This window comes from Oryx dammah, unplaced genomic scaffold (assembly GCF_014754425.2).
Source record: "Oryx dammah isolate SB20612 unplaced genomic scaffold, SCBI_Odam_1.1 HiC_scaffold_2, whole genome shotgun sequence".
NCBI classification, from domain to species: domain Eukaryota; kingdom Metazoa; phylum Chordata; class Mammalia; order Artiodactyla; family Bovidae; genus Oryx; species Oryx dammah.
Window position 1 is genome coordinate 43,779,825 of NW_024070186.1, and position 26,217 is coordinate 43,806,041.

A 26,217-nucleotide genomic window follows, 5' to 3' on the forward strand; every position below is an offset into this window, starting at 1 on the left:
GAGAATAGAAGAAAGCTGTATCTAACTAGAGTTGGATTTGCCAAGAAAATGACTATGTATACAAGGAGTGATTATATAACTAGGTATCAGGAAATTCAAGTTGGATAATTGAACAAGGGTGAATGAGAGGACATGAGGGTTCAAGGATGGAGGGAAAGGCGGTGGAATCAATGGGTTGTAGAAATGGTGAGTTAAAATTGTTGGGGCTGAGGATTGGAGAGGTGAGTCAAAGAGACTAGCAGGGCTGGTTAGGAAGTGGTTTTGACATTGGGATTGGAGAGAGGTTGCAGTTGGTGATAACAGGGTTGATCCTTGAAGGGGAAATCAAGGAACTGAGAGGCCAGGATTGTGGGAGAATTGCCACATGGAAATTCAAGAAAGGAGTGTTGGACAGCACCAGGAAGCCAGCAGCTACACTCATGAATGAGGATGAGGCAGGATCCAGGGGCCTGGAGATGACTTTGATGATGAAATAGAGACTGATGGCATAAGCACAAAACTGGGGGACATTCTGGGAGGAGGAAGTGATTGTTGTCTAGAATTATGAAACTCAAGCAGGTGGAAAGCCTTCTAGGGAGGCAGTGCTCTTTAGTAGGAGCCTACTATCTGTTAAGGCAAGAAGGTAAAGAGAGAGTTCAGAGAAGAGGCTGAGGATTTAGAAGATTTAGCTGGATTTCCAGAGGATGCAGTGGAAGGGTTTAGCAACCAGCTGAGGGGTTTAGGGAGGTGAGGCCCAATTAGGCACCTTAGGGCTGTGCAGGTAAGAGTGCATCCAGAGGAATGAAGACCACCAGGGGGTCAGTCTGGGGCACAAGCAGGGATATAGGGTGTGGTGGGATCAGTGAGTGCTTTCTGAAGCAGGTGGTGAGGCTGTACATGCTGGGAGGAAGGGTTGGGGGTCTTGCCAGAAGACCCACCTCTGAGGCTGTTCTTCTCTCCTGTGCCTGGTGGTTTGGAGGCTGGTAGTGCAGCCTTGCCACCCAGAGTGTGAGTAGATCTCATCCTGCAGATGGAGGTGAGACTGGGGAATAGCTGTTCAAACAGTACCATGATGTCTGTTTGTTTTACTTTTTGCAGCAATGCCAAGATAGTGGAAAAGGAAACCTGGAGGGTTTAATAATTGTTTTTAGTATTGCTTTTAATTACTTTTAAAAAATATTTATTTGGCTGCATCAGGTCGTAGTTACAGCACTTGGGATCTTTAGTTGTGACATGTGCAATCTAGTTCCCTGACCAGGGACTGAACCCAGGTCCCCTGCATTGAGAGCATGGACTCTTAGCTGCTGGACCACCAGGGGAGTCCTGATATTGCTTTGATACCTAGGATACGATTCAGTATACAACAGAAAAATTGTAATGAACAGGTTTTCATTTTGGAGGGTTATACTGACTCATAGGGCTTCTCAGGTGGCTCAGTGGTAAAGAACCCACCTGCCAATGCAGGAGACATAAGACATGTGGGTTCAGCTCCTGGGTCGGGAAGATCTCCAGTATTCTTGCCTGGAGAATCCCATGGACAGAGGAGCCTGGTGGGCTCCGGTCCATGGAGTCACAAAGAGTTGGACACAACTGTAGTGAATGAGCACACATACTGACTCATAATCAGCAGGAATAATTCAGAGTTCCATTCCTATTTAAAATAAATCCTCTCTCCCAGTCCTCCTTGCCTTCCCCTTCCACGTCCCCCAAAGTTTGACTTGAAAATCGACAGTGTCACAGTCTCATCCATTGAATTCCTGATAATGTTCTTTTTCCCTTTTCTTTACAGTGAAGAAAGTTACAATGTCAATGATTATTCTTTAAGAGATCAGCTACTGGTGGAGTCTTGTGACAGTGAAGAGCTTAATTCTTCTCCAGGGAAGAACAGCTCCACAATGCTTTATTCAAGACAGAACTCTGCCACTCACCTCTTTACGCTGACTGTCCTTAGTAACCACGCAAATGAGAAAGTGGAGATGCTGCTGGGAGCAGAGACGCAGTGAGTATGCGCAGGGCGAGGGTTTCAGCATATTTGCTGATGGTCTAATTACCCTTGGTCCACAGACTCCCTAGAAACAGTAAAACTCTACCTACTATGTATTTTTATTGCCTGCCTGTTATGCACCAAGCAGAGCATGTGGGTGTTTTATACAGATACTTGTCTTCTCACTCTGATCCTCTCAACGTACTGAGAGAGAGATATATTATTTTTGTCCCCATGAGTCCTGATGGATGTGTTGTGCTTTAGATAGTGTGCTTTTATACTTACAGAATGGTTTAAAATCAGTTTAATTATTGATAAAACTATGACCCAGGAGCCCTAGGAATATGACTTACTGGTAGTTTGATTCTAGGCCCTGTGTTTCCTTAGCTACTGAAATTGAATTCATTTTGCAACCACCTACCTTCAGCCAGGCAGCAGAAAGCCCAGTGATTTGTCAAAAGAGACACTGGGTTTAGGGAAGTATATTTTTTGCAGGAAGGGGGATCCTCTGCAGGTGGCTCTTGTATAGCAGTTGGAAAGTGGGCTTAAAAGTGGGCTCTTGTCTAGCAGTTGGAAATGAACTGTCCAAGGAGACACGTGCTGACAAAGCAAGAGACTTTATAGGGAAGTGGTGCCCAGGCGGAGAGCAGCAGTAAGGGAACCCAGGAGGAGCTCTCCGCCAGAGCCTGTGATCTCGGGTTTCATAGTAATGAGTCATCATCTTGTTTGCCTCGTAGCTGGTCTGACTCACGGTCCTCCCTGGTGGCATGCACATCTCTCAGCCATGATGGATTCTGGCATGACAGTTTCTGGGAGGTTGGCTCACATTACAGGGTGGCATCTCCTCCCTCCTTTTGGCCCCTCCCAAATTCTTCTGGTTAGTTTTTTGGGGCAGCACCCCGGGACCCTCCTGCAGGTGGTTATCGTCTTGCCTGGTCAAGGTGGGTGGTTTTCTTCAATGGTTCCCTAACATTTTGATGAACCCTCTTTCCTGTCCAGAGTTTATGCAGAGGCAGAACAGTCATCACGTTTGTGCCTAAGGTTTCAGCAGCAGTTAGTAGGCAGTCCATTCTACATGGGATGAAGCTAAGAGTGGTAGTGTTAGTTGCTCAGTCATGCTTTGTGATCCCATGGACTGTAGCCTGCCAGGCTCTTCTGTCTGTGGGATTCCTCAAGCAAGAATACTGGAGTAGGTTGCCATTCCCTTTTCCAGGGGTCTTCCCAACCCAGGGATTGAACCTGATCTCCTGCATTACAAGCAGATTCTTTACCATCTGAGCCACCAGGGAAGCAAATATGGGATGAAGCTAAGGGGGCTTAATTATCATGTCTACCCTCACTGTTATTGAACCAAACTTGGGTCTGCTTGCCTATGCACTGTAAAGCCAATCTACTGACACCGAGTTGTGATGAAGGGAAGTGCAGCCTTTATTGTAAAGGTGCCAACACAAGAACGGGTGACTTGTGCTCTAAAAACCCCCAAACACCCAGATGGATTTCAGCAAAGCATTGTTAAAGGCCAGGTGAGCGAAGGGGTTACAGGGTATGTGGTCAGCTGGTGCACAGTTCTGGTTGGTTGATTTCAGGTAACAGTGTGGTTTACCTTATCAATGCTTAGGTACCAGTGGGTCTGGGGGTGCATGATCATGAAGTAATTAATTTCTTCCATTTTGGTGGTGGTTTTAGCATCTGTGACACAGTTCAGGAATGTGCATCAGATACTGTTATTTAGGTACCTCTGGAAGGAGCTGCAGCGGAGGACAGTGGGGGTGGGGGTTCTGTCCCGAGAAGACCCTGTAGGATCCTATTCAGTTACATTGCGATTTTGTCCATTTAGAGATAGTTGGCCAATTTGTTTGGAAACTGGAAGCCTCCTCTTAAAATAATCATCATAGGGAGGTATTATGTTGGGTCAGAGGTTGAAGCCTTGGAGGGAAAGAAGGTTCCTAATCCTTGGTTCTCTGGGGTTCCTATATTCTTTCCTACTTGGCTCTTATGTGGTGTGATGAAAATGAATCAGGGTGAATAACAACCCTAAGATTGTAACAAAATCTTCGTGAAAGAATTCTTATATATTCTTAAGGGGGCTTAATTGTCAAGTCTACCCTTTTCTTAAATTCTTCTTAAATATTCTTCTAAGAATATTTAACAGGGACCCTGGTTTGTTAAAGAGAGATACAAGAAAAGAAAAGGGGAAAAGCTATCCATGTGAAATGATGAATGATCATTTCATGTTTTGGGCACTAGAAGTAACTTTTCAAAGGGTAAAGAAAACCAAGAGGGGCAGGGTATAGAAAGCTATTTGAGATTTAAAAACAGCAGAAAGGGAGTATTCCAAATGCACTTCTCAAGCTAACAGAGGGAATGAGTAAGAAAAGGAGCACCATCCCCTGTGTTTGTTTATAAAACAAAGAAATGCCTCTTCCTTTAGGCCCCAGAATTCTTCCAGGAAAGGGCTGGAAAACCCTGCCGCATTCCAAGGATGCTCCTCTGTGTTTGCACGTCTGGGGAGGGCACCTTTGGTGGGTGTGGTGCTTACTGGGCTGTGCAGGTGACCAGCAGGGGGACACACCCAAGGCTAGGGCTGAGGCATTTCTTGAAGGCATTTCTTCAACTCTTAAAAATGATTAAATCCCTTAGCGTGTAAAGACAGACCTAGATCTCCTCTGTTTGGGGGAAGCCTCTCTGAAAAAAGAGAATTTAGTATGTCTGAACTTTAGATCTTAAAGAACTTTAAGGATGAAAATAAGTCTTAAACACTTCAGAGATGACTGCTTGTCCAGACATTCTAAAGAATTATTCAGAGATGAAGACATTCGTTTGTCATTTTTAATAAGGGAGAAAGTGTTGTTGGTTTCGCTTATGTTTTCCTTTTCTCTGTGTTTATAAGGATTGTTTGTTCTTTATTCAGATCTTGCCAACATATCAACAGATCTTTTCCTGACTGTCTTATCCATAATTTATGTAATCTCTGCTGCTGGTTTCTGAGATTATTCCAAGAGAGTAAGCCGGCACGTCCAGTTTTTATACCAAGGCTCAATCCTTTTCTGGACTTTCTGTAGCCCATGTTCCACCCTTTTTCTTTCCGTGGACTGAATGGATGTTCATTTCCTCAACCAGAAATTCTCAGAATATCTAGTTGTGTCACCCGTAAACTCGTGGGTATGACTCATATTTGTAGCTCTTTAATTAATAGCAAGAGAACATTCCAGAAGATGTGAACGGGTAGCTCTCTCCTTGGGTATGGAAGGAATGACTCCCTCATTCTCCCCTGCTCCCAACTCAGTTACAGTTGCAAAGTAAAAATCTGGACAATACTTTGGTGCTGGAAAAAAACAGGATAGTCAAAGTGCACTTTTTTTTTTTTTTTTCTCAAATCAGCTGTTTAAAATCCTGGCAAGCTGTTATATTCTGTATTTGGAAATGTGCAGGTTGGCTACATGGTTTTGAACAGTCAGAGTTTCGGTTTGTGTAGAATGTTTTCCTTGCATCTAAGGTTTGCAAAAGGTATAGGTGAGAATGTTTTTTAGCTTTTATATGTGGTTAAAATAGTCCATTAGCAATGTAGTTGAGAAAACAAGGTTTTTATCACCACCTTGGCCTTGGATAATTGCAGAATTTCAGATCAATTATTTACATTCTTTGGCTGTTCTTTGGTTTGAAAAAGAATGAGGTCTGTACCTAAATATTTACCTTCTTTGAAAAACTGTTCTTAGTAGAGGCCACCTGGGAATGTAAAAGCAGCAGCAATAGGAAGGGGGCGGCTATTTGGCATAGGGACAGTTCGGCTATCATAAGACAGTGGAATTGTGCAAGAACAGATTAATAGCTTTGATTACACAAAGAATGCAGAAAAGCTCACTGAAAGGAAGTGGGGCAAACACTTGGCGAGCATCTGGGGTGGGCCAGACACTAAGCCAGCCAGAGAGCATGAAGAAGGGAGCTGTGGGTGTTTCTCGAGGATGGTACTTCAGAGTTTTGAAGCATGTAATAAGTAAGATGACATATAAGACAGACAACATCTTGGTTTCTTCAGGATCAGTGTTATGTCTGTTGTTCTGGCAAAATTAAGAGCCCCCTCTTTGGCTCTCCAGAACATCTTTAGACAACATGTAGTGACCCTTATCATTATAAGCCTGATGTCCAGCTTCCTCAGCTTTTCCCCCCAGATATCAGATGAGATTCCAAAAGGTGAAGTGAATTGCCTGAAATTACACGGGAAATGGGTTGCTGACAAAGATGCGACTTGACCTTGACCTTTCTGATTCTAGCATTCTAATAATGTTAAGCTTCTTCTTGAGAAGCTGCCAGCCAGGAGACTATTCCACTCGCACCTGGCCTTATTCTGGATCTGAAGGGGAGACTCCAGGAAGCCAGTTGCCATCAAATGTGAAAAGCTACTAAAATGTGCATGTGTAAGTCCACAGACTCAAAAAAGGAAAAGATCTGTGGTAAATTTAGGGCATCATATGATTTGAAATATCTTATAAGGCTGAATAGATGTTGCACCCCCCAGGTTATTTTCCACTTAAAAATTTCCTTTTCTGTTCCTTTGCCCATTTTTCCCACTTCCTGGAATACCCTTCTTAGAACTCCTCGCATTACCAGATGTCTTAGGCCTCAGGGCTCACTCCACGTGCCAGGTCTTTGCTCTGCAGGGAACCCCTCAGTGCTGCTCCTGAGAGCACTGCCTGGTCTTGTTCCTGAGAATTCCGAGCGCTTGCTGCATGCACCGTGCTTGTTGGTTCATTTTTCTCCTTCGGTTCTGTCTCGCCCACCCTCTGCTCTGCTACTCCTGACCCCCCACCCCCACCCCACCCGAAGTCTCCAGGACTTTAGAGCTCAGGCCCAGTAGTTGTGGCACACGGTCTTAGTTGCTCCGCAGCACATGTGGTCTTTTCCCAAACTAGGGATCAAACCCATGTCTTCTGCACTGGCAGGTGGATACTTTACCACTGAGCTACCAGGGAGGCCTTCTTCATCTAATATTAAAAATAAGTGGAAAAAAAAAAAAAGTGCAGTGGCAACAGTAGAGCCAGACAATGTGTTCTGGAGTGAGTGTTAGGTGCTAGGGTGGAGAATGTTCTCCAAATTAGATGGCGCAGAAAGATGTCTCCAGGGGACATTTGAACTGAGCCCTGAGGGATGAAGGAGAATATGGGAAAGGGCATGGCCAGAATGGTCCACGCAGAGGGCACAGCAAGTCCCAACTCCCATGAAACTTGGCCTGAACATAGTGAAAGTGACTAGATCAGAGTAAGTCAGGGGAGAGTGGGTAGTTGAGACACTGGTGGAGCCTGGAGCATTTCAGCAGAGTTATTCCAGTAGGGTCTGTGGGCTGCCAGTCCTCACACTGTTCCTGGCCTGGCCTGAGGGAAACAGTTAAAAACATACAGCAATTTGACATTTCTGCAGTATCAAAGTATGTGATTATTTCAACAGCAACTCATTTTCATTGTATTTGAGAACAGTTGGTCCACACTGAATTGGAACAGGGGTGGGGGTCTTGGGGTGGTGAAGACCAGTCCACCCGGTATTTTGAGAAGCACTGGTTTAGAATCGCATAAGCTGGAGAGGCAGGTGTGGAGGCAGGAGATTCATTGGGGAGAGCAGTTAGGGTCCTATAATATGAGTCAAATGGCAGCATGGACTGTGGTCTGTGAGAGGAGATGGAAACATTATTCTGTGGAGGCAGAGGCAACAGGGCCAGCTTCAGGACTGGATGAGTTGGGGTAGCCAGGAGGGAAAGAGAGGAATCGATGATGCTTTGGCTTGAGCAGCTGATGCCCTGTACTGAGTTACTCCTTAACCATCTTCAGTATGGTGTCTTCCTCTGCCGCCCGGTTGAGGGCACTACATCAGAAGGTGAGAGCAATGGCTTCCTGGGGACCACCCCCAGCAGCCCAGATTTCCTCTTTCTTTACTTCTAATGCCATTTCATTTTGTTAGCCATCCAGCTCTCTTATGCTGACCCTTCTTTTTTTGAATTTTTCTCAACCTGTTATCTGTGCACTCTCATTTTTTCCCCACACGTAACCTTTCCTCTCCACTTCCCCTTCAGAAATGCAGCCTTTCTGAAACTGGTCATCGCCAGTACCTTCTGCTTCCCCTAACACGCGCATTTCTTTAATTTCACATTATCCAGTTGGGAGACTTGGCACCATTTCTGATGCTTCTAGGTCTGAACAGATCCATCCTGGACTGATTCTTCCTGAATGAAAGTGTATTGCATCTTCCTACATGTTTCCATCCCACCACCGCTCCCCCCCCCCCCCAGGACAACCCGCATATCCTTTATCTTTTGAGGCATCCTCAGAGCCTCTAACTCTTCTCTCCACTTCTGCATGGTTTTACTACTAATCTCCACACTTGGCTTTTTTTCTCACTCTGTACATAGCAGGTTCCCAATGAGTATTTTTTGGAATTGACCCACAACTAATCGAATTCATTTTTCTATATCCAAGCCAAGGTGGACTTGCAACCAGGTGTACGGAAATACTGCTTCTCTGTCAACCTCTGTTCACTGGGATTTTGTTGTTGTTAGTTTTGTGCTGCTAGAGCAAGTGTTATCTAAATTCCACCTGTTTTTCAACATTTGTTCTCAGGGATGTGGTTAAACCCTTTTAAGGATGTACCTCTAAGCCATACTGTGTTATATCTGTTTGCTTTTTAAAGATCTTAAGTCACTGTATTATTAATGAGACAATAGTCTGTGGAAAATACAGAAGCTGACCCTTGATAAAAGGACGAGGGAAGAATGTTTTCCTACTGTCGCTTTTTCCCCTGGCCTTTCAAGAGGAATGTTGGAGCCCGAGAGCCCCCTTTGTCTGCCTTCATTAAAATGAAGCCCAGACAGCTGCAGCTGGCATGGAGTGAGGCTGTGGCAAGTGGTGTCCTTGGCTTCCTGTGTTCACAGTGGAATTTGGATGGCATTTGGGTCCAGCCTGTGCAGGACATGTTTAGTAATGAACACAAACTTTTATCTTCTATTTAGCTAAAAGATATAATCACCTTAAGCTGTAGTCAGAAGTCCTTCTCAAAATTTGTCTCACAAGATGAACTAGACGCCTAATGGATGTGGTTAGTCCTGTCAGCCATTCAGACAGCCCACTCCTGGGCCTCCTGATAAAGGGGCATTGTTTGCAGGAAGTCTTTTGCTCTCTTCCTGCTTCTGTTAATGACTTAATTAACAGGAAGTAAATAGGATGGAATAAAACTGTAAATAGTATGTCTAACCTACTCTTCACCCTTTAAGACAAATCCAGAGATGACACTTTGTATGGGAAAAATTTATTTTAGGTTGTAGTATTTGTTGAATCTACGTCTAATAATCTTTTACATTTGTAGGTGCCCATCAGGATACTTAATCTTTGGTGATTCCTCATCACTGATATCCAGGAAAACGAGAGCAGGTGATGGCGTTGGCCTTTTTTTTTCCTAAGGTAGTTGACCCACTTCAAGTTAACTCTAGGATGTGTGGACCAGACTAGGTCTCATGAGCTATTTGATAGGACAGACAAGAAATAATTGATTTAACTATATAGCACGTCACAGAATATGAATTTTAAAACTCTTAGTGAGCTAGGGGAACTACTTTGCTTTGGTTAGATTTTTTTAAAATAAGTTGAGCTGGTACAGCTTTATAAGGCTTTGTTGCACAGCATTCATGAGAGTTTTCTGCCCTGTGGGTTTTCTTTGGATCACATATTGAATTCATCTCATTGAACTGAATGTGTGAGAGAATGAACAGAAACAGCGGTCTCCATGATCACCTTAGGAAGGCTCAGGGGACTTTTTCTCCAAAGGCCATGGGTACAGGAGTTTCAAAAGGAACCATAAGTAAATTTGCAGGCTGTGAAAAGGAGCACAAAAGGTGTCTGGTCAAATGCTGTTTTAAAAGGGGTAAAGGAAGGTCAAACAGCAGCTGAAGTCTCTGGGCTTCTGTTGAAAAGCCAGGACGACCCACTCCAGTAGTGAAGCCCTCTGCGGGCACGTTCATTCCCTTCCATCTCACCCACACTCCTGCCCGTTTCAGTCTGCCATCAGGCTTTTCTAGCAGATGCCTGATATTCAATGAAAGTCCAGCCTGGCTGTATCTTTCACCTTTGTGCAGTTAAGTTTAAACCTGTGCATAATCATATAAGGGACAGGTCAAGGTGCTACGATGGCTGACTCCTGAGTGGGGAACTGGAGGTGCATCATTTCATGCTTGCAGACAGAAAGGACTGCGTTTCCAGATATCTGTGTCCAAGGGGTCTCTCCTCAGCTCAGTCTCCTTTCTCTCCGGGTCAGATGGGTTTTACGGAGAAGGCGCCACCCCAGCACAATGCAGGATGCGTGGGATTCTCTGTGTGTTTGTCTTTTGCTCCAATCCCTCACTGATGGCTGTGAAGAGCAAGAGACCCCCGTAGTATTCACTTAGCAACCCCTGCCTACCACAGGGCTCCTACAAAGGCAGGGTGAATGCTGATTGAAAGGAGGAGTCAGAAGTGCCTTAAAAGTTGACCTGCCTTGAGTCTCCATTAGCGGCCTTGGTTGTTGACTCTGGGACTTTGTTTGGGCAGAGGGAAATCTCAATGAACTAGGTTTAGTGTGGACTGTTAATTTGTGCTGTCTCATTGTCCCTAGAGAAAATAGCTGTCTGCTTGTGAGCCCTGGACCTGATATCTAAATTTAATAATGGGTATGTCTACGCCCAGGGTTTTCTTGTTCTTAGAATTCCATTTTACATGGAGCAAGGCTCCTCCCTGCTTTAGAGATGCAGCACTTTCCGCCTCACGACGGGCGGGAGCTCCTTGGCACAGTCTGTGGAAGCCCCGGGTAATGTTGTGCGGTTTTGATGGCATCTCAGAGGGGGTGGGGCTGATCCCATTGAAGCCCTTTCAAGAAGCGGCTCCTTTCAGCAAGGCAACAAGGAGTGTCTTGTTCTGTGCCCTGGAGTCCCTGTGAGGGGCCGCTGTGTCTAAAGGATGCCATTAGCATCCAGGCAGTATGCCACAGGAGCGAGATTTCATCTGGACTTCTGGAAGCTGGCTGCGGGGTAAGGCTGCCACTGAGGCCAGTCACTCAGGGCCAGAGAGGGTCCACGCTGAGGACTGCAGACGGCAGTAAGGGCTGTGTGAAGATGCCATGGTAAGCTGGACGTGTTTGGATATGGCGTGTGGAGACACGGATCGTTTCAGGTTACGCTTGGCAAACAGTGCTTCCATCCTTAAGATATTGTTTAGTTTTCAATTGCCTTTGTACTTTGGAAATTCTTGTTGAGCTTGAATTAAAAAAAAAAAAAAAAACACCTTAGACCTAACAAAGGGATTATATGAAAAGAGGTTGTGCTTTACTGGCTCCTTATACAACTCCTTTTTAAAGCCCTGGACCTGTATTAGAGAGAGATCAAGTTCTCGAAAGCAAGGCTGTGTCACGAGTTTCTGTATGAACTTTGCATATTACTACTTGACACGGGAGCTCAACCAGAAACTGGCCTCATTTTTTTCTTTTAAGTAAGTCTGTCTTTCAGCAAATTGCAGTTTCTATCCTTCCTGCCTCCCTGGTTATTTTGTGAGCACTTGCTAAGGAGCGCCACCTCTTTGATCCCTGGCTGCCTGGCTTACAATCTGACTGTACCACTTAGAAGTTTTACTATGAGCAGGTGCTTAACACTCCAGACTTCAGCTTCATCCTCTGAAAAAAAAAATGGTAATAATTTTCAAAATTGTTGTAAAGATGAGATGGTACTCACTAAATACAAAAAAGCACCATACCTGGCATATATGCAATCCCTTATACTATTTACAGGATTCAGTTCCTGTCCTGGGGGAATCTGTGGCCCAGTTGGAGAAACAGATAAGCCCATAAAAGATGGGGTCAGTGTGTGATGAGTAGTAACAATTTAGTAGAGGTCAGTGTTTACTAGTTCCTGTTATGTGCAGGCAGATACAGAGATAAGGTGCTTGCCTTCAGGAAGTATGTACCTGCCTAGCAATGTGACAGAGCTGTGTGGAGGGGGGCCTGGGGACAGCATTACCAGAATGGGATGATGTCAGAAATGTGGTTCATGCTTCAGAGGAGGCCAACCTGGAGGAGATGAGCCTTGTGTTTTCAATACTGGGTGAACGTTTTGAACAAAAGAAGCCAGGTATCAAAGTGGACAATATAGGATTCCATTTTCATAAAGTTCAAGATAAGCAAAACTTGTCTGTGTGATGGAAATCAGAACAGCAGTTACTTTTGTGGGAGTTCATTGATTGGAAAAGAACAGAAAGGAACCTCCTGGTAGGTCTGTGTCTTGATCTGGGGGTGTGAGTACATGGTTGTACCTAAGTAAACACTTACAGATCTGTATACACTTAAGAAGAGTGCAGTGTTTTATGCGTGTTCTTCAGTATGATCTTGTTTAGTCCAATGCTTTTGTGACTACATGGACGGTAGCCCACCAGGCACCTCTGTCCATGGGATTTTCCAGGCGATACTGGAAGGGGTTGCCATTTCCTTCTCCAGGGGATCTTCCCGACCCAGGGAACAAACCTGCGTCTCCTGCACTGGCAGGCGGATTCATTATCACTGAGCCACCACAGGAAACTAAGTAGTGATAACGAGTGGACACAGCTTGGTTAAAAATAGAGGAAGGTCATACTTAAGATTGAGAAGAATAGGAAAGGTATGGAACAGCATGTCTAATCCCCAACTATAAAAAGTTACTGTCTGGATAGAAGGATGGATACATGTCAGGGAATAAAGATGGAATGAAGGAAGCGTCTTTCAGGTCCAGGCTACTAAGGCATCCTTAGGGTAGTTCTCGTTAGTTTTCTGAGGAACCTCCGTAGAGGTTGTACCAACTTACATTTCCACCAACAGTGCATGAGGGGTTCCCTTTTCTCCATACTCTCTCCAGCATTTGTGACTTGCAAACTTTTTAATGATGGCCATTGTAACCGGTGTGAAGTGATACGTATTGTAGTTTTGATTTGCATTTCTCTAATAGTTAGTGAGGCTAACTATCTTTTCATGTGCCTAGTTGCTCAGTCATGTCTGATTCTTTGCAACCCCATGGACTGTAGCCTGCCAGGCTCCTCTGTCCATGGGATTTTCCAGACAAGGATACTGGAGTGGGTTGCCATTTCCTTCTCCAAGGGATCTTCCCGACCCAGGAATCGAACCTGGGTCTCCTGCACTGCAGGCGGACTCTCTACTGTCTGAGCCACTAGGGAAGCCCCAATAATTAGTGAGGTTGGACATCTTTTCATAAGCCTACTAGTTAGTCATCTGTATGTTTTCCTTGGAGAAGTGTCTAGGTCTTCTGCCCATTTTTTGATTGGGCTTTTTGTAACTGAGTTGTATGAAAGCAAGAAAGTTAGTTGAGTCTGACTCTGTGATCCCTTGCACTCTAGCCCACTAGGCTCCTCTGTCCATGGGATTCTCCAAGTAAGTATACTGAAGTAGGTAGCCATTCCCTTATTCCCGGGGATCTTCCCGAGCCAGGGATCGATTTTCTAGACCCAGGGATGGAACCTGTCTCCTGCGTTGCACTTCACTCTCGAGTCACCAAGGAAGCTCCATGAAGCTGTATGAGTTGTTTGTATATTTTGGAGATTAAGCCCTTGTTGGTCACATCATGTGCAAGTATTTTCTCCCAGTCCATAGGTTATCTCTTCATTTTGTTTATGGTTTTCTTTTCTGTACAAAACCTTGTTAAGTTTGATTAGGTCCCATTTGGTTATTTTTTTATTATTATAAGGCATCCCTTTCTTAAGAGGTAGAGTGTAATAGTAGAAACTAACCTGGGTTTGGGTCACTTACCTTGGAACTTCTGTTCAGTCGTCTCATCCTTTGAACAGGCTTTTGGGAAACTTAAAGGAAATAATGGATCTCAAGTGGTATGTCTGACAAGTGCTTCCTAAAAAGATTTTAAAGTGTGTATGTTTGTGTGGTTTATTTAATCACAGTCCTAATATTTGACTGTCCAAATCAGAAACTTGGGGTTACTGTATTACAGAGTAATGTTTGCTCATCTTAAACTTTTGATCTTTTAGTTAAATAATTGTTTCATATAATTATAGCTTAATATAAAAAATCTTTTTTTTAAACCTTAAAAAATTTCTTTTATCTGTAATCACTAAACCACTTTAAGCATCTGAGAACAGAGAATTTCTAGTTCGCTAAGGCTTATATTTGGCAATGTTTGTTGTAGGAGGACAGAACAACTTTAAATACGGCAGTTTTTCAGCTTTCTCATTTATTTGGACATGAGTTGAGTGTGCAGCGAGGAGAGAGGAGGCGGTGGCAAGAGAGGGATTTACTAGGATTCTGTTTCATGAAACTTTATTTTGAAATGTTAAATACCAGATTGTGAGTGTACAGAGCATCTTTCTGTAACTATAATAAATGAGTGTAATCAGCTATTTGTTAACAGGATGATCCCCTGATGAAGGAAATGGCAACCCACTCCAGTATTTTTGCCTGAAAAATCCCATGGACAGGCGAGCCTGGCAGGCTCCAGTTTGTGGGGTCACAAAAGATTCAGACACCACTTAGCAACTAAACAACAACAACAAACTGCCATATGAGAAATTCCACTTAATAACAAGACAGAGTCATTCAGAATCTCTTGACAATGATTGTTTGGGGCTTATTTACATTTTCCAGATTGTCATTTTAAAATAACTTACCTTGGTTTTGAAGACCAGCCGCTTACCTTTCTAGAGACTCTCTGCCCTGTTTTGGGGGAAATAAGCCTTTACATTCTAGAATATACCTCATTCTGTAGCTGAGCACTGTTGAACCTCTCAACTGGATGTTTCCTGCATTTAGGAGTGAGCGAGCCCGCTGGATAACTGCCCTGGGACACAGCAGTGGGAAGCAGCCTCCAGATCGGACCTGTAAGTACCTGGAGGGCTGACAATCTGAAACATAGAGAGCTCTGCCCCCTGCTGGTTGCTGGGTTGTTAGTGGTTAAATTCCACACTACCCACTTTGTAAGTTACCAAGTTTCCTTCTTGCTGCCCCACATCAGCACTGGGTGCACCCTGCTTTGGAAGACAAGGGGACAAATTCCAACCTGAAGTGCAGTTCTTTACTCTATAAACATGGCAGATCATTGCATAGCTTTCCTGAGTTTCTTAAATCACCTGCAAGTTAGGTGCATCATTATATACAATATGATAGTGAGAATAAAGTTAAATTTATATTGACTGCCTTGCTTCTAATATCAAGCTCCTACAGTTCTAGTTTGTTAATGCGCAGTAGTAGCATATTTAAACCTTCTCCATACTAAAGTGTATTTTTAACCTTAAGGTAAATCACTTTACCCTTTTGTTATTAAATAATATTGAAAATATTTTAAATTTCTAGGGAGCTAGGAACTGACACAGTGAAGGGTAGTGCCATGTGCTAAGCATTTTGCTTCGACGTTATGCTGCTCTGGGTGATTCTAGCTGGAAGGGCAAATTCAAAGAATTGGGGCAACAACACTGGATCTCCTGGAGCATTCACAGATCACAGCTTAAAGTCAAAGCCAAAGTGACTGGCTTGACATTTCTCTGGAATCAAGTTTCATATTAAAAAACAAAGTAAGAACTCAGGTTAGCCAGGAGCAAGTCACTGAAGTACAAGTTTGTCTGTTAGGATCCAACACTCGGCTGGAACTTCTTTTATTTCTACACTTCCCTGCAGCTCTCAGGTGCTGCCAGGTGGGCTGGGGCAGCACCCTGGGTGAGAACCAGAACTGCATAGATTTTGGATGTTATCTTCAGCTGCACGATCTTGGCACATACCCCGTCTGTCTTGCCTCAGTTTCTCCCGTGGCTGTTTCTAGTTGTATTGTGTGATGTATCTAATGACTTATCAAGGCTATTTTTGAGGGGATTCATGTATCATAAAAGGCCTCTCTTGATTCTGAGCTTCTAACTCTGAAGCTCTTGGCCAAGTAAGGGAGTTCCTAGAAACTCATTTCTGCTTCTTTTTGGAGCCTACCTTTTTTCTATCCATGCTGGCTGAGTGAATGCAAATTATTGATTTGTCCCTATTTCATTTCTCACTACATCCTCTTTCCCCCTCAGCACTGACCCAAGTGGAAATCATTCGATCATTTACTGCCAAGCAGCCAGATGAACTCTCTCTGCAGGTGGCGGACGTGGTCCTCATTTATCAGCGTGTTAGCGATGGTGAGTGGGAATGTTTCTGTGGGGTGGTGGTGGTCCAGCATTCAGGGTCTCAAGTTATTGTCAATGCTTATGTCCCCTAACCTTTGGTTTTCTCCTATGCACCTTTCTCTCCTTTATCTACACATTACTGTTTCTAAATGTTTTTTCATAAGCTGCAGTTACATGGCTGTTAGTCAAAAGGATCCGTGAAATGCTTCCTTCCTTCCTGGTCCCCCAGTGACCTAGTTCTCATCCCCAGAGGTTCCTCCTTCCTCATTTAAGTCAGATGCGGGACAAGATGGTAGAGTAGAAGGACTCTAAGCTCACCTCCTCTCATGAGCACACAAAAATCACAACTGGTAAACAGCCGTCAATAAAAAGACTGGAGCCTACCAAAAAAAGATACTATATATCCAACGACAAAGAAGAAACCCAACAAGATCAAGGGGTACCTTATGATACAAGCAAATCTCACATTCCCTCCACCCACGTGGGCGACCCACAAACTGGAGAACAGTGATATTACAAGAGTTCTCCCACAGGAGTGAGTTCTGAGCCCCACTTCAGGCTCCCCACCTGGGGTTCTGACATCAGGAGAAGTAGCCCCCAGAGATTTGGCTTCAAAAGCCAGCGGGAGTGTAGGCTCTCCACAGGTCGGGGGGAAGTAAGACTTCACTCTTGGAGGACATACACAAGGTCATGTGTAAGCAGAACCCAGGGCAAAAGCAGTGACTTCATAGGCACCTACATCAGACCTACCTGCGGGTCTTGGAGGTTCTCCTGAGGAAACGGGAGTCAGTTGTGGCTCACTGTCTGCACACAGACACTGGTGGCAGGCATACTGGGTTATGTTCAACCACATGACAATCCTGGTGCCTGACATATTGGGCTTATTAGTACCAAGACCTGGTCCTACCCAACATCCCATAGGCTCCAGTAATGGGAAGCCTCAGGCCAATGAACCAACCATCAGAGCAGGAACACAGCCACAGACATAAGCAGACAGACTCCCTAAAGAATTCCTGAACTCACAGTCATCTGTAGACACAACCCATAACATGGCCCTGTTGATTAGCCATGTTAACTTGGCCCATCAGAGAGCCAAGACCCAGATCCACCTACCAGTGGGAAGGCACCAGCTAGCCTCTGGCCCTTGGGTGATGTGAGCTGAGTGTACTGTTGAGACATACAGGATATCCCCTGTAGAGCGCCACTTCTCCAAGTTTGAGAAATACAACTAACCTTCCAAATACACAAACACACACACAGAAGTTTAGACAAAATGAGATGGCACAGAAGTATGTTTCAGACAAGGGAACAAGATGAAACCTCAGAAAAGCAACTTAACTGATGTGGAGATAAGCAATCTACCGAAGAAAAGAATTCTGAGTGATGATCATAAAGATGACCTAGGAATATGGGAAAGAACAGATGCACAGAGAAGTTACCGAGAGTTTTAAAGAGTTATAAAAGATAACAACCAGACAGAGTGGAAGGATACAATAACTGAAGTGAAAAACATACCTAGAAGGAATCAACAGGAGAATAAATGAGGCAGAAGAATGGATGAGTGAGTTGGAATACATAGTAGTAGAAATCACTGCCATGGAACAGAATAAAGGAATGAAAACAAATCAGGACGGTTCGAGACTTCCGAGATAACCAACCTTTAAGGGAAAAAAAGAATCTGAAAAAAAACAAAACAAAACATATATATATGTATAACTGAATCACTTTGCTGTACACCTAAAACAAAATATTGTAAATCAACTATACTTCAATAAAAACATAAAGTAAAAAAAATTACTTTCTCGCTACCCGAAGCATCATCATTCCTTTCTTCAACTCGGCCCAAACAAGCTGCTAAACTCTCCCAACCAGCTCACATCAGGGCCTCTGATCATGTCCTGCCTTTCATCATGACGTGCCATTGGTTCCCTCTTGAAAGGTTTCCCTCTGTTCCACCTCTCTCCTCACTTTGCACCATCTGTGGTATCCAACCTGGGGCAGAATGCTGGCTCTGAAATTTGCCCCTACGCTCCTCCCTTGGAGCCAAACACAATCAAGATTCCTCCAAATACTTGGTGTGCCCTAAGACCTCTGTTCTTTTTTGCAGGCTGGTATGAAGGGGAAAGACTTCGAGATGGAGAACGGGGCTGGTTTCCTATGGAATGTGCTAAGGAGATAACGTGCCAAGCTACAATTGATAAGAATGTGGAGAGAATGGGACGTTTGCTGGGACTGGAGACCAATGTGTAGCCTTTCCGGGGGTATTCCGCCACTGCGAGATTTGCACTACATCATGGTGGGCTGGTTGGTTCAGAGCTGGTTTTGATGTTAATTTTAACATAACCTAGTTAATTAAAAGAATGGAAACACTTGCCTTTAAGTTTTCAGGTGGTTCTGTTCTCTCAGGAGAACAGCTACTGGACACAGTTAGTCCGCAAAGCTCAGTCTGTGCACAGCAATCCTTTTGCAAACCTCTTTAGGTTAACAGAATAGCTGAGCAGTTCACTTCAGGGATCAGGCTGCCTCAGCAACTCCTCATTGTATCATGTCCTGGCATAAAAAGAAAATACATGTAAGATGTTGCATCCTCATTTTCTCTATCTTCACTTAACCAAGAATGTATATTAGCTCTGTTTAAACATCTCCTTCACATGGTTCTTCCAGTATTACGGAGGTTTTATGTCTTTAAGAAATGCCCAGTTTTGTAACTATTTTTCCTGACTTTTATATTTTAGATCTGATAGATTTCAAAAGGAACTGCTAGAGTTCTGAAGGTGAGCCCAGCCTTTCTAAACCTCTTCCCAGAAAAGGGAAATTGACACTTGAATTTTTGTCACCCCTTTCCTCATTGGAAGGGAAGGAACCTTAGAAGATTTTTTTTTTTAATCTTTCTCACCTAACTTTGGTCTTAGGTAAATATATTCTAATAAAACATAGGCTACTCTAACAACATAGAATTTAGATGCCTCACGTATGTGAGAAAATCTTGAATATAGGACAAGGGTCCTGCTTTTTAAAAACAGACTCAACTGAGCTGATTAGATGACGTGAGGCTGCTTTGCCTTCAATAACATCAAGTTTTTGACAGTTCCTACTCCTATTTGCAGAAGGAAATTGGCTGAAACATACTTTATCCATTTCAAAGAAGGTAAAATTGGACCTTAAAAGGTATCAAGAAGCCAGCATGGTACCTAATTACAACATAACATTTTGACCTTAATGGGAACTCATTTTATTTGCACTAAAGGCCTTGCTTGCTGGATTTGAAGTCTCTTAACTATGGGTAGGTATCTGCAGAACTTTATTTCTTCCACTAGTACAAGGACAGAGAAGAGTCCTTATAATTGAATGTTTTCATAAAGAGGGAATGGAGGATTTGGAAGTGAGGAGGAGGAATGATTTTTTTTACTGGCAGCTACTTTCCACCTCTACTCCACTCTCTTCCACGGAGGGCCTGGCAAAGGGAACACCATTCAAGGACTCAGGTCCATGTCTGACATGTCCCCAGCTACAGTCTGCCAACCAGTTTATCTGTTGTAACAGCAGAAGCCGTGGCAACTGTAGCTGCGTCACCCCTGGATCACTCCCCTCTATCAGTGGAACATTTCTGGGTATAAAGATATTCCAGGTCCTGAGCAACTTGAGGTCTGGGCCAGTCTGTCAGTGGAGAATAGCAGTGGACTTGGCTAGTGAGGTTTCAGTGTTGGTAAGACAAACCACAGACTTTGGAGGAGAGGCTAACAAAATTTAACTAATGGGTCATTTTCACGGAAGCAAAGTAAATGTGTTGCTTTGCAAAGAGACCAGTTCGTATTATTTTTTGCTAATACCCTGTTAAAACTAAAAATTAGTAACTGTATGAATCCTGTATCAGTATGAGATGTTGAACAGTTCTGGAAATATGTGCATCTTATAAGTTAAAGCCTATTTAGCAAGTGGGTTAATACTGTTTATTAGATAAAACATTGTTTTATAGCAGGTATTAACCCATTCACGTTTCATTTTCAGTTCAACTGTGAGTGACACAGTATTGTTTTTCACACCCAGTTCAGTTTCTATGTATAGCTTCTCTGAATTGTACAATGACTTCATTCAGTGACCTGTGGAGAACAAAAATATTCTTTTTTGTCCCAGTGAAATGAGACTGCTTGTACACTTCTGGCCAAAATATGTGAGTTTATAAAGATTTTGTATATACTTGTTCTTTCGTGCTGATGTGATTTAATTTACTGTAGGACGTGTTCATTTTAGTACATTTAAGTTTGCTGCATTTTGAGCTAAATCAGAGTTCTACTCAAAAGGTATCTGTAGCTAATATGAAAGCTGTGTCTGATCTTTTTTGGGTACATGTGGACCTCAGCTGCTCTAAAACACGGGCATTTTTAAGAACTGAACCATCCTATTTAAGAGTTTCTACAAAACCTCATGACTGAATAGCTTATCTCAACTAATTCAGTTATTAACCCTTGGAGTAAACACCTTATTGTTCACTTTGGCCACTCAGTATCTGAACCTTCGTACTTGGGACATTTCACCCCCTTGCGAGTCTTGGTGGAAGACAAAGAATGACTATTATTTCCACAGACTCAGTGGCTTAAAATAACATTCCTTTATGGTCTCGCAGTTCTAAAGTCAAAAGTTTAGGATGGCTTGGCTGAATTCTCTGCATATAGTCTCATAAGATGGGGAATCAAAGCATTGGCTTGACTACTTGCCAACTCATACGTGTTATTTGCCGAGTTCCATTCCTTGTGATTGCTGTATGGAGCCTGTTTCCTTGCTGGCTGCTGGAGGGAGGGCGGGTGGGACAGTGCTCACCGCTTCCAGGAACTAGACTGCCTTGCCGTGTGGCTCCTTCCACCTTCAAGGCAGCAGTGGCATGTTCAGTCCTTCTCACACATGGAATCTCTCTCATCTTATGCTACCAGCTGGAGAAAACTTTTTTAAAACTCATGTTATTAGACCCTCAGAAAAATCTCCCTTATGAACTCAAATTCAGCTGATTTGGGACCTTAATTAGATCTGTGTAATTCCTTGGCCATGCAGTATAACCTAATTGGAGATGTCAACACTTAACGAAGCAGAGATCATGGGGCTTGTCTTAGGATTCTGTCTCCAACAGTCTTCACAACACCTTAAAATGCTAGTTTTCCAGCATTCTTTGCAGCTAAAAGAGCTGTGTGATAGGATACATAAAGGCATTTCTGTTGCATTTTCACTCAGGTAGTGACGGACGAGGGGAGCAGAGCGATACAGGGGAGCAGAGCGAGAAGGAGTATCATCTCTGAAGTAGCAGGATGCACCTTCCTCTTTAGCCCATCCTCTGTGCACTAAGTAACACAGACCACAGTACCTACCACCACTTCTTTTTTGTGGGTGTGGTCCCCAAAGGGCTTACTCTGGAGTGGGGTGCCATTGATAGTAAAATCATTAAGTCAGTAAAATTGCTATATTTATGGTAAAAAATCCACCTGCCAATCCTAGAAATGCGGGTTTGATCCCTGAATCAGGAAAATCCCCTGAAGGAGGAAATGGCAACCCACTCTGGTACTCTTGCCTAGAGAAACCCATGGACAGAGGAGCCTAGCGGGCTGCAGTTCAAGGGGTCGCAAAGAGTCGGACACAACTGAAGTGACTTAGCACACAATGATATGTTCTCAATATAAGTAAAAGCAAAAATATAACTTATTAAGTCCAAAGTCACAGCTTGAGATTTTAACATAGCTGTCTCATTTGATGTGAAAAATAAAAAGTGTAAAAAATAGATAAAAAGCAATGAAAGTGTAGAAGATGGAAATAATAGGCTTCTCTAGGACATGCTGCAACAATTTCAGCACATACATTAAGGCACAGGTAGAATATTTAAATTTGACTACTTCCTGAATTGTAAGACAAGTTTCAACAAATTTTAAAGGACTGAAGTGACACAGTGGTTTCTGATTATAACATAGTTAAATTGGAAATCAGTAACAAAAATTAAGAACTATCCATTTATTTGGAAACTTTTTTAAGATGCAAAACCCTAAAACTCCTAAAAGATCATACAGGGGAAAGTCAAGGTGATCTTGGGTTTGGAGATGACTTCTTAAACACCAAAGACATGATCAGTGAAAGAAAAAACTAGTAAGCTGAATTTCATTAAAAGGAAAATGAAAGAACAATCCACAGAAAAAGAGAAAATCTTGAAAAAAAAATCTGGGCAAAGGATTAGCATCTGAAATATACAAAGGACTCTTAAAACTAAATAATTAGAAAACCCAATTAAAAATGGGCAAAAATATGGAAAACTCAAAGATATATAGATAGCATAAGCATATGAAAAAGATATTCAAGATCATATATTATTATGCAACTACAATATTAAAATGAGAGAATGACTAAAATTCTAATACCAAATACTGGTGAGGACATGGGGCATTCACTGCTGGTGGGAATGCAAAAGCCAGTGGGAAGACAGTTTGGCAGTTTCTTAGAGAACTAAACACTTACCATACAATGCAGCAATCACATTCCTTGATACTTAACCAAATGAGCTGAAAACTATGTCCGCAGAAATATCTACACAAAAATTATCTCAGCATTATTTATAATGGCCAAAGTTGGAAGTAACCAAGATAATCTTCAATAGATGAACAGATAAACTGTGGTACATCCAGACAATGGGATATTAACCAGCAATAAATGTGCTAACAAGCCATAAAAAAAATTTGAAAGGACCTTAAATGCTTATTACTAAGTAAGAGTTGCCAATGTGAAAAAGCTATACATTAAATGACTCCAAGTATGTAACATTTTTGAAAAGGTGAAACCATGGAGACAATAAAAGGATCCATGAGGGCTAGGGGTTCAGGGAGAAGAAAGGAGGATTAAGTGGAGCACAGAGGACTTTTTTCAGGGTAGTGAAAGTATTCTGCATGGTTAAGTCATGGTGAATATGTCATTATACATCTGTTAAAATATACAATACCAAGAATGAGCCCTAATGGAAACTATGGATTTTAGTTAATAATGCATTAATGTTGGCTCATCTAGTTAAGAGGGAGTAAAAGTACACAGGAATTCTATATACAGTTTGATCAGTTTTCCTGTAAACCTTAACTGCTCTAAAAAATATAATCTTTATTAAACAGTTCCTTCTGCAATGCAGGAGACCTAGGTTTGATCCCTGGGTTGGGAAGACTCCCCTGGAGAAAGGAAAGGCTACCCACTCCAGTACTGTGGCCTGGAGAATTTCATGGACAGTATAGTCCATGGGGTCACAAAGAGTTGGACACGACTGAGTGACCTTCAACAACGGTTTGTTTGGGAAAACTAAACATTTAGGAAAAACTAAAGCAATACATGTATACTGTAATCCATGTGCTCAGTTGTGTCCAACTCTTTGCGACCCTACAGACTATAGCCCACCAGGCTCCTCTGCCCATGGGATTTTCCTCGAAAGAATACTGGAGTGGGTTGCCATTTTCTCCTCCAGGGGATCTTCCTGACCCAGAGATGGAACCCGCATCACCTGCATTGCAGAGGGATTTTTTTTTTTTTTTAACTGCTGAGCCACTTGTGAAGTCCAGTATAATCCATCAGTTCAGTTTGGTCACTCAGTCATGTCCGACTTTTTGCGACCCCACGAATTGCAGAATGCCAGGCCTCCCTGTCCATCACCATCTCCCGGAGTTGACTCAAACTCACGTCCATCGAGTCAGTGATGCCATCCAGCCATCTCATTCTCTGTCATCCCCTTCTCCTCCTACCCCAATCCCTCCCAGCATCAGAGTCTTTTCCAATGAGTCAACTCTTCCTATGAGGCTGCCAAGTACTGGAGTTTCAGCTTTAGCATCATTCCTTCCAAAGAACACCCAGGACTATCTCCTTTAGAATGGACTGACTGGATTTCCTTGCAGTCCAAGGGACTCTCAAGAGTCTTCTCCAACACCACAGTTCAAAAGCATCAATTCTTTGGCACTCAGCTTTCTTCACAGTCCAATTCTCACATCTATACATGACCACTGGAAAAACCATAGCCTTGACTAGACGGATCTTTGTTGGCAAACTAATGTCTCTGCTTTTGAATATGCTACCTAGGTTGGTCATAACTTTCCTTCCAAGGAGTAAGCGTCTTTTAATTTCATGGCTGCAGTCACCATCTGCAGTGATTTTGGAGCCCAGAAAAAGTCTGACTCTGTTTCCCCATCTATTTGCCATGAAGTGATGGGACCAGATGCCACAGAGCAAGCAAAAACTTTACAAAGAGATATGCTGATAAACCACAAAGTAAAATGGAATTCTAAATAAACTGTCAGGAAAAGGGAAAGAGAGGAACGAAGAGAGAACCAAAAAACAAAATGGCACACACAAAAAATGTAAGTGATGTAAATATATTAATTAAAAGGCAGATACTGACAAATTTAAAAAGTGACCTAACTATATGCTGTCAACTTTTGGAAATAGTTCAAATGTAATTTTAACGGTAAGTATAGAGTAAATGAATGGAAAAAAGATAGTATCAAGCAAATGCCAATCAAAAGAAAGCTGGAGGGGCTACACTAGAACATAAAGCAGAGCAAGTTAGGAACAAAGAATACTACCTAACAATAAAAGGGTCATTCTGTGAAGATGTAACAACCCCAAGTGTGTAAGTACCAAGTACTGGAGCTTCAAAATACATGATCAAAAACTAACAGAACTAAAGGGAGAAAACAGACAAATCCACAGTACAGTGCGTAATGGTACAGAACTGAACGACATCAAGGAATGAGACCTAACTGACATTAACCCAGACACTCCACCCAGAAACAGGAGGTTATACTTTCTTTTCATGCAGATATGTAACATTCACCAAGATAGATCACACTCTGGGGAATAAACTTGACAAATTTAAAAGAATTGAAATCAGGGTTTCCCTGGTGGCTGAGAGGTAAAGAATCCATCTGCCAATGCAGCAGAGTTCAATCCCACATGCCACAGGGCAACTAAGCCTGGACGTTGCAACTCCTGAGCCCATGTGCTGCAACTCCTAAAGCCTGCTCACCCTAGAGCCCAAATTTCACAAGAGAAGCCACTGCAGTGAGAAGGCTGTGCACTGCAATCAGAGAGCCCCGCTTCCTGCAACTAGAGGAAAGCCCACGCAGCAAGACCCAGCACAATCAAAAATAAAATTATTTTAAGAAAATAATTAAAAGAACGGTTTTCCAACTACCATAAAAGAACCAAACTAGAAATGTGAACAGAAACGCCAGAGAAATCTTTAATCACTTGAAAATTAAACAGCACATTCTTAATCTGTTAAGAGGCAAATATATTGAGGACATAAAAAATATACTGATTGAATGGCACGAGACATTGAAACATGTAGGTTGGGGCTAAAGCAATGTTTTAGAAAGGGATTTATGGCACTAAACACTTAAATCTAAGCTGCCACCTCAAGAAATTAGAAATAAAAAAATGTAAACACAAGCAAAAGGAAGGAGAAAAGGATAAATATAAAAATCATATATATATAGAAATCAATGAAACTGAAAATAGAAAATCAGTGAAACAAATAGCTAGTTCTTTGAAAAGACAAATACAATTGATACACCTTTTAGCAAGCTGACCAAAACAGACTGTCAGTGTCAGGAATGGAAGACTACATATTGTTATAGATTTGACAGATATTGGTAAGAAGATACTCAACTTCACATATATTCAACAACACTGACAAAATGGGCCAGCTCATTGAAAACCACAAACTACCAAAACTCTAAGCAGTCTTAAAGGTTGGTTCTGCAGTGCTTCTACATCAGCTGTCTTCGTTCACTACCATGCCCTTACACAAACAGGAAAAGTTTTGTCTTATGCCCTGTTCTTTTCCTCACAGTGGATGTGCAACCTCCTGACATCATGACCTCTAAACCTGGTATTTCTCTCCCACAGAAGACTACTCTAGTTGTTCTAATAGTTAAGGTACTGTGACTAAAGATTCAGGGACTCTGCATGGATAGCATGGTTCCCAGGGATCAGAGAAAATCTGCTTTTGAACCCTGTAGTTTCTACTGCTATTTTGTTCTGATGCACCAGTGTTTACACAGGACTATTTATTTGCATTTCCATCAGCTGTAAAAATGCCTATATTTG

General features: G+C 42.7%; 1 protein-coding gene across 2 annotated transcripts in view; it reads left to right on the top strand.

Annotated features, from left to right (window-relative positions):
* ARHGEF26 (Rho guanine nucleotide exchange factor 26) overlaps positions 1 to 20,310 on the top strand; it is a 141,249-nt gene extending 120,939 nt beyond the window's left edge. The window contains exons 11-14 of one of the 2 annotated variants that reach the window (XM_040247262.1): positions 1,769 to 1,978; positions 14,768 to 14,835; positions 16,015 to 16,119; positions 18,215 to 20,310. In XM_040247262.1, coding sequence (XP_040103196.1) covers positions 1,769 to 1,978; positions 14,768 to 14,835; positions 16,015 to 16,119; positions 18,215 to 18,357 — 526 coding nt within the window. In that variant the 3' untranslated portion in view covers positions 18,358 to 20,310. The remainder of the gene's footprint in view (positions 1 to 1,768; positions 1,979 to 14,767; positions 14,836 to 16,014; positions 16,120 to 18,214) is intronic. The other variant, XM_040247269.1, reaches the window with a different exon arrangement.
* The last annotated feature ends 5,907 nt before the right edge of the window (positions 20,311 to 26,217 follow it).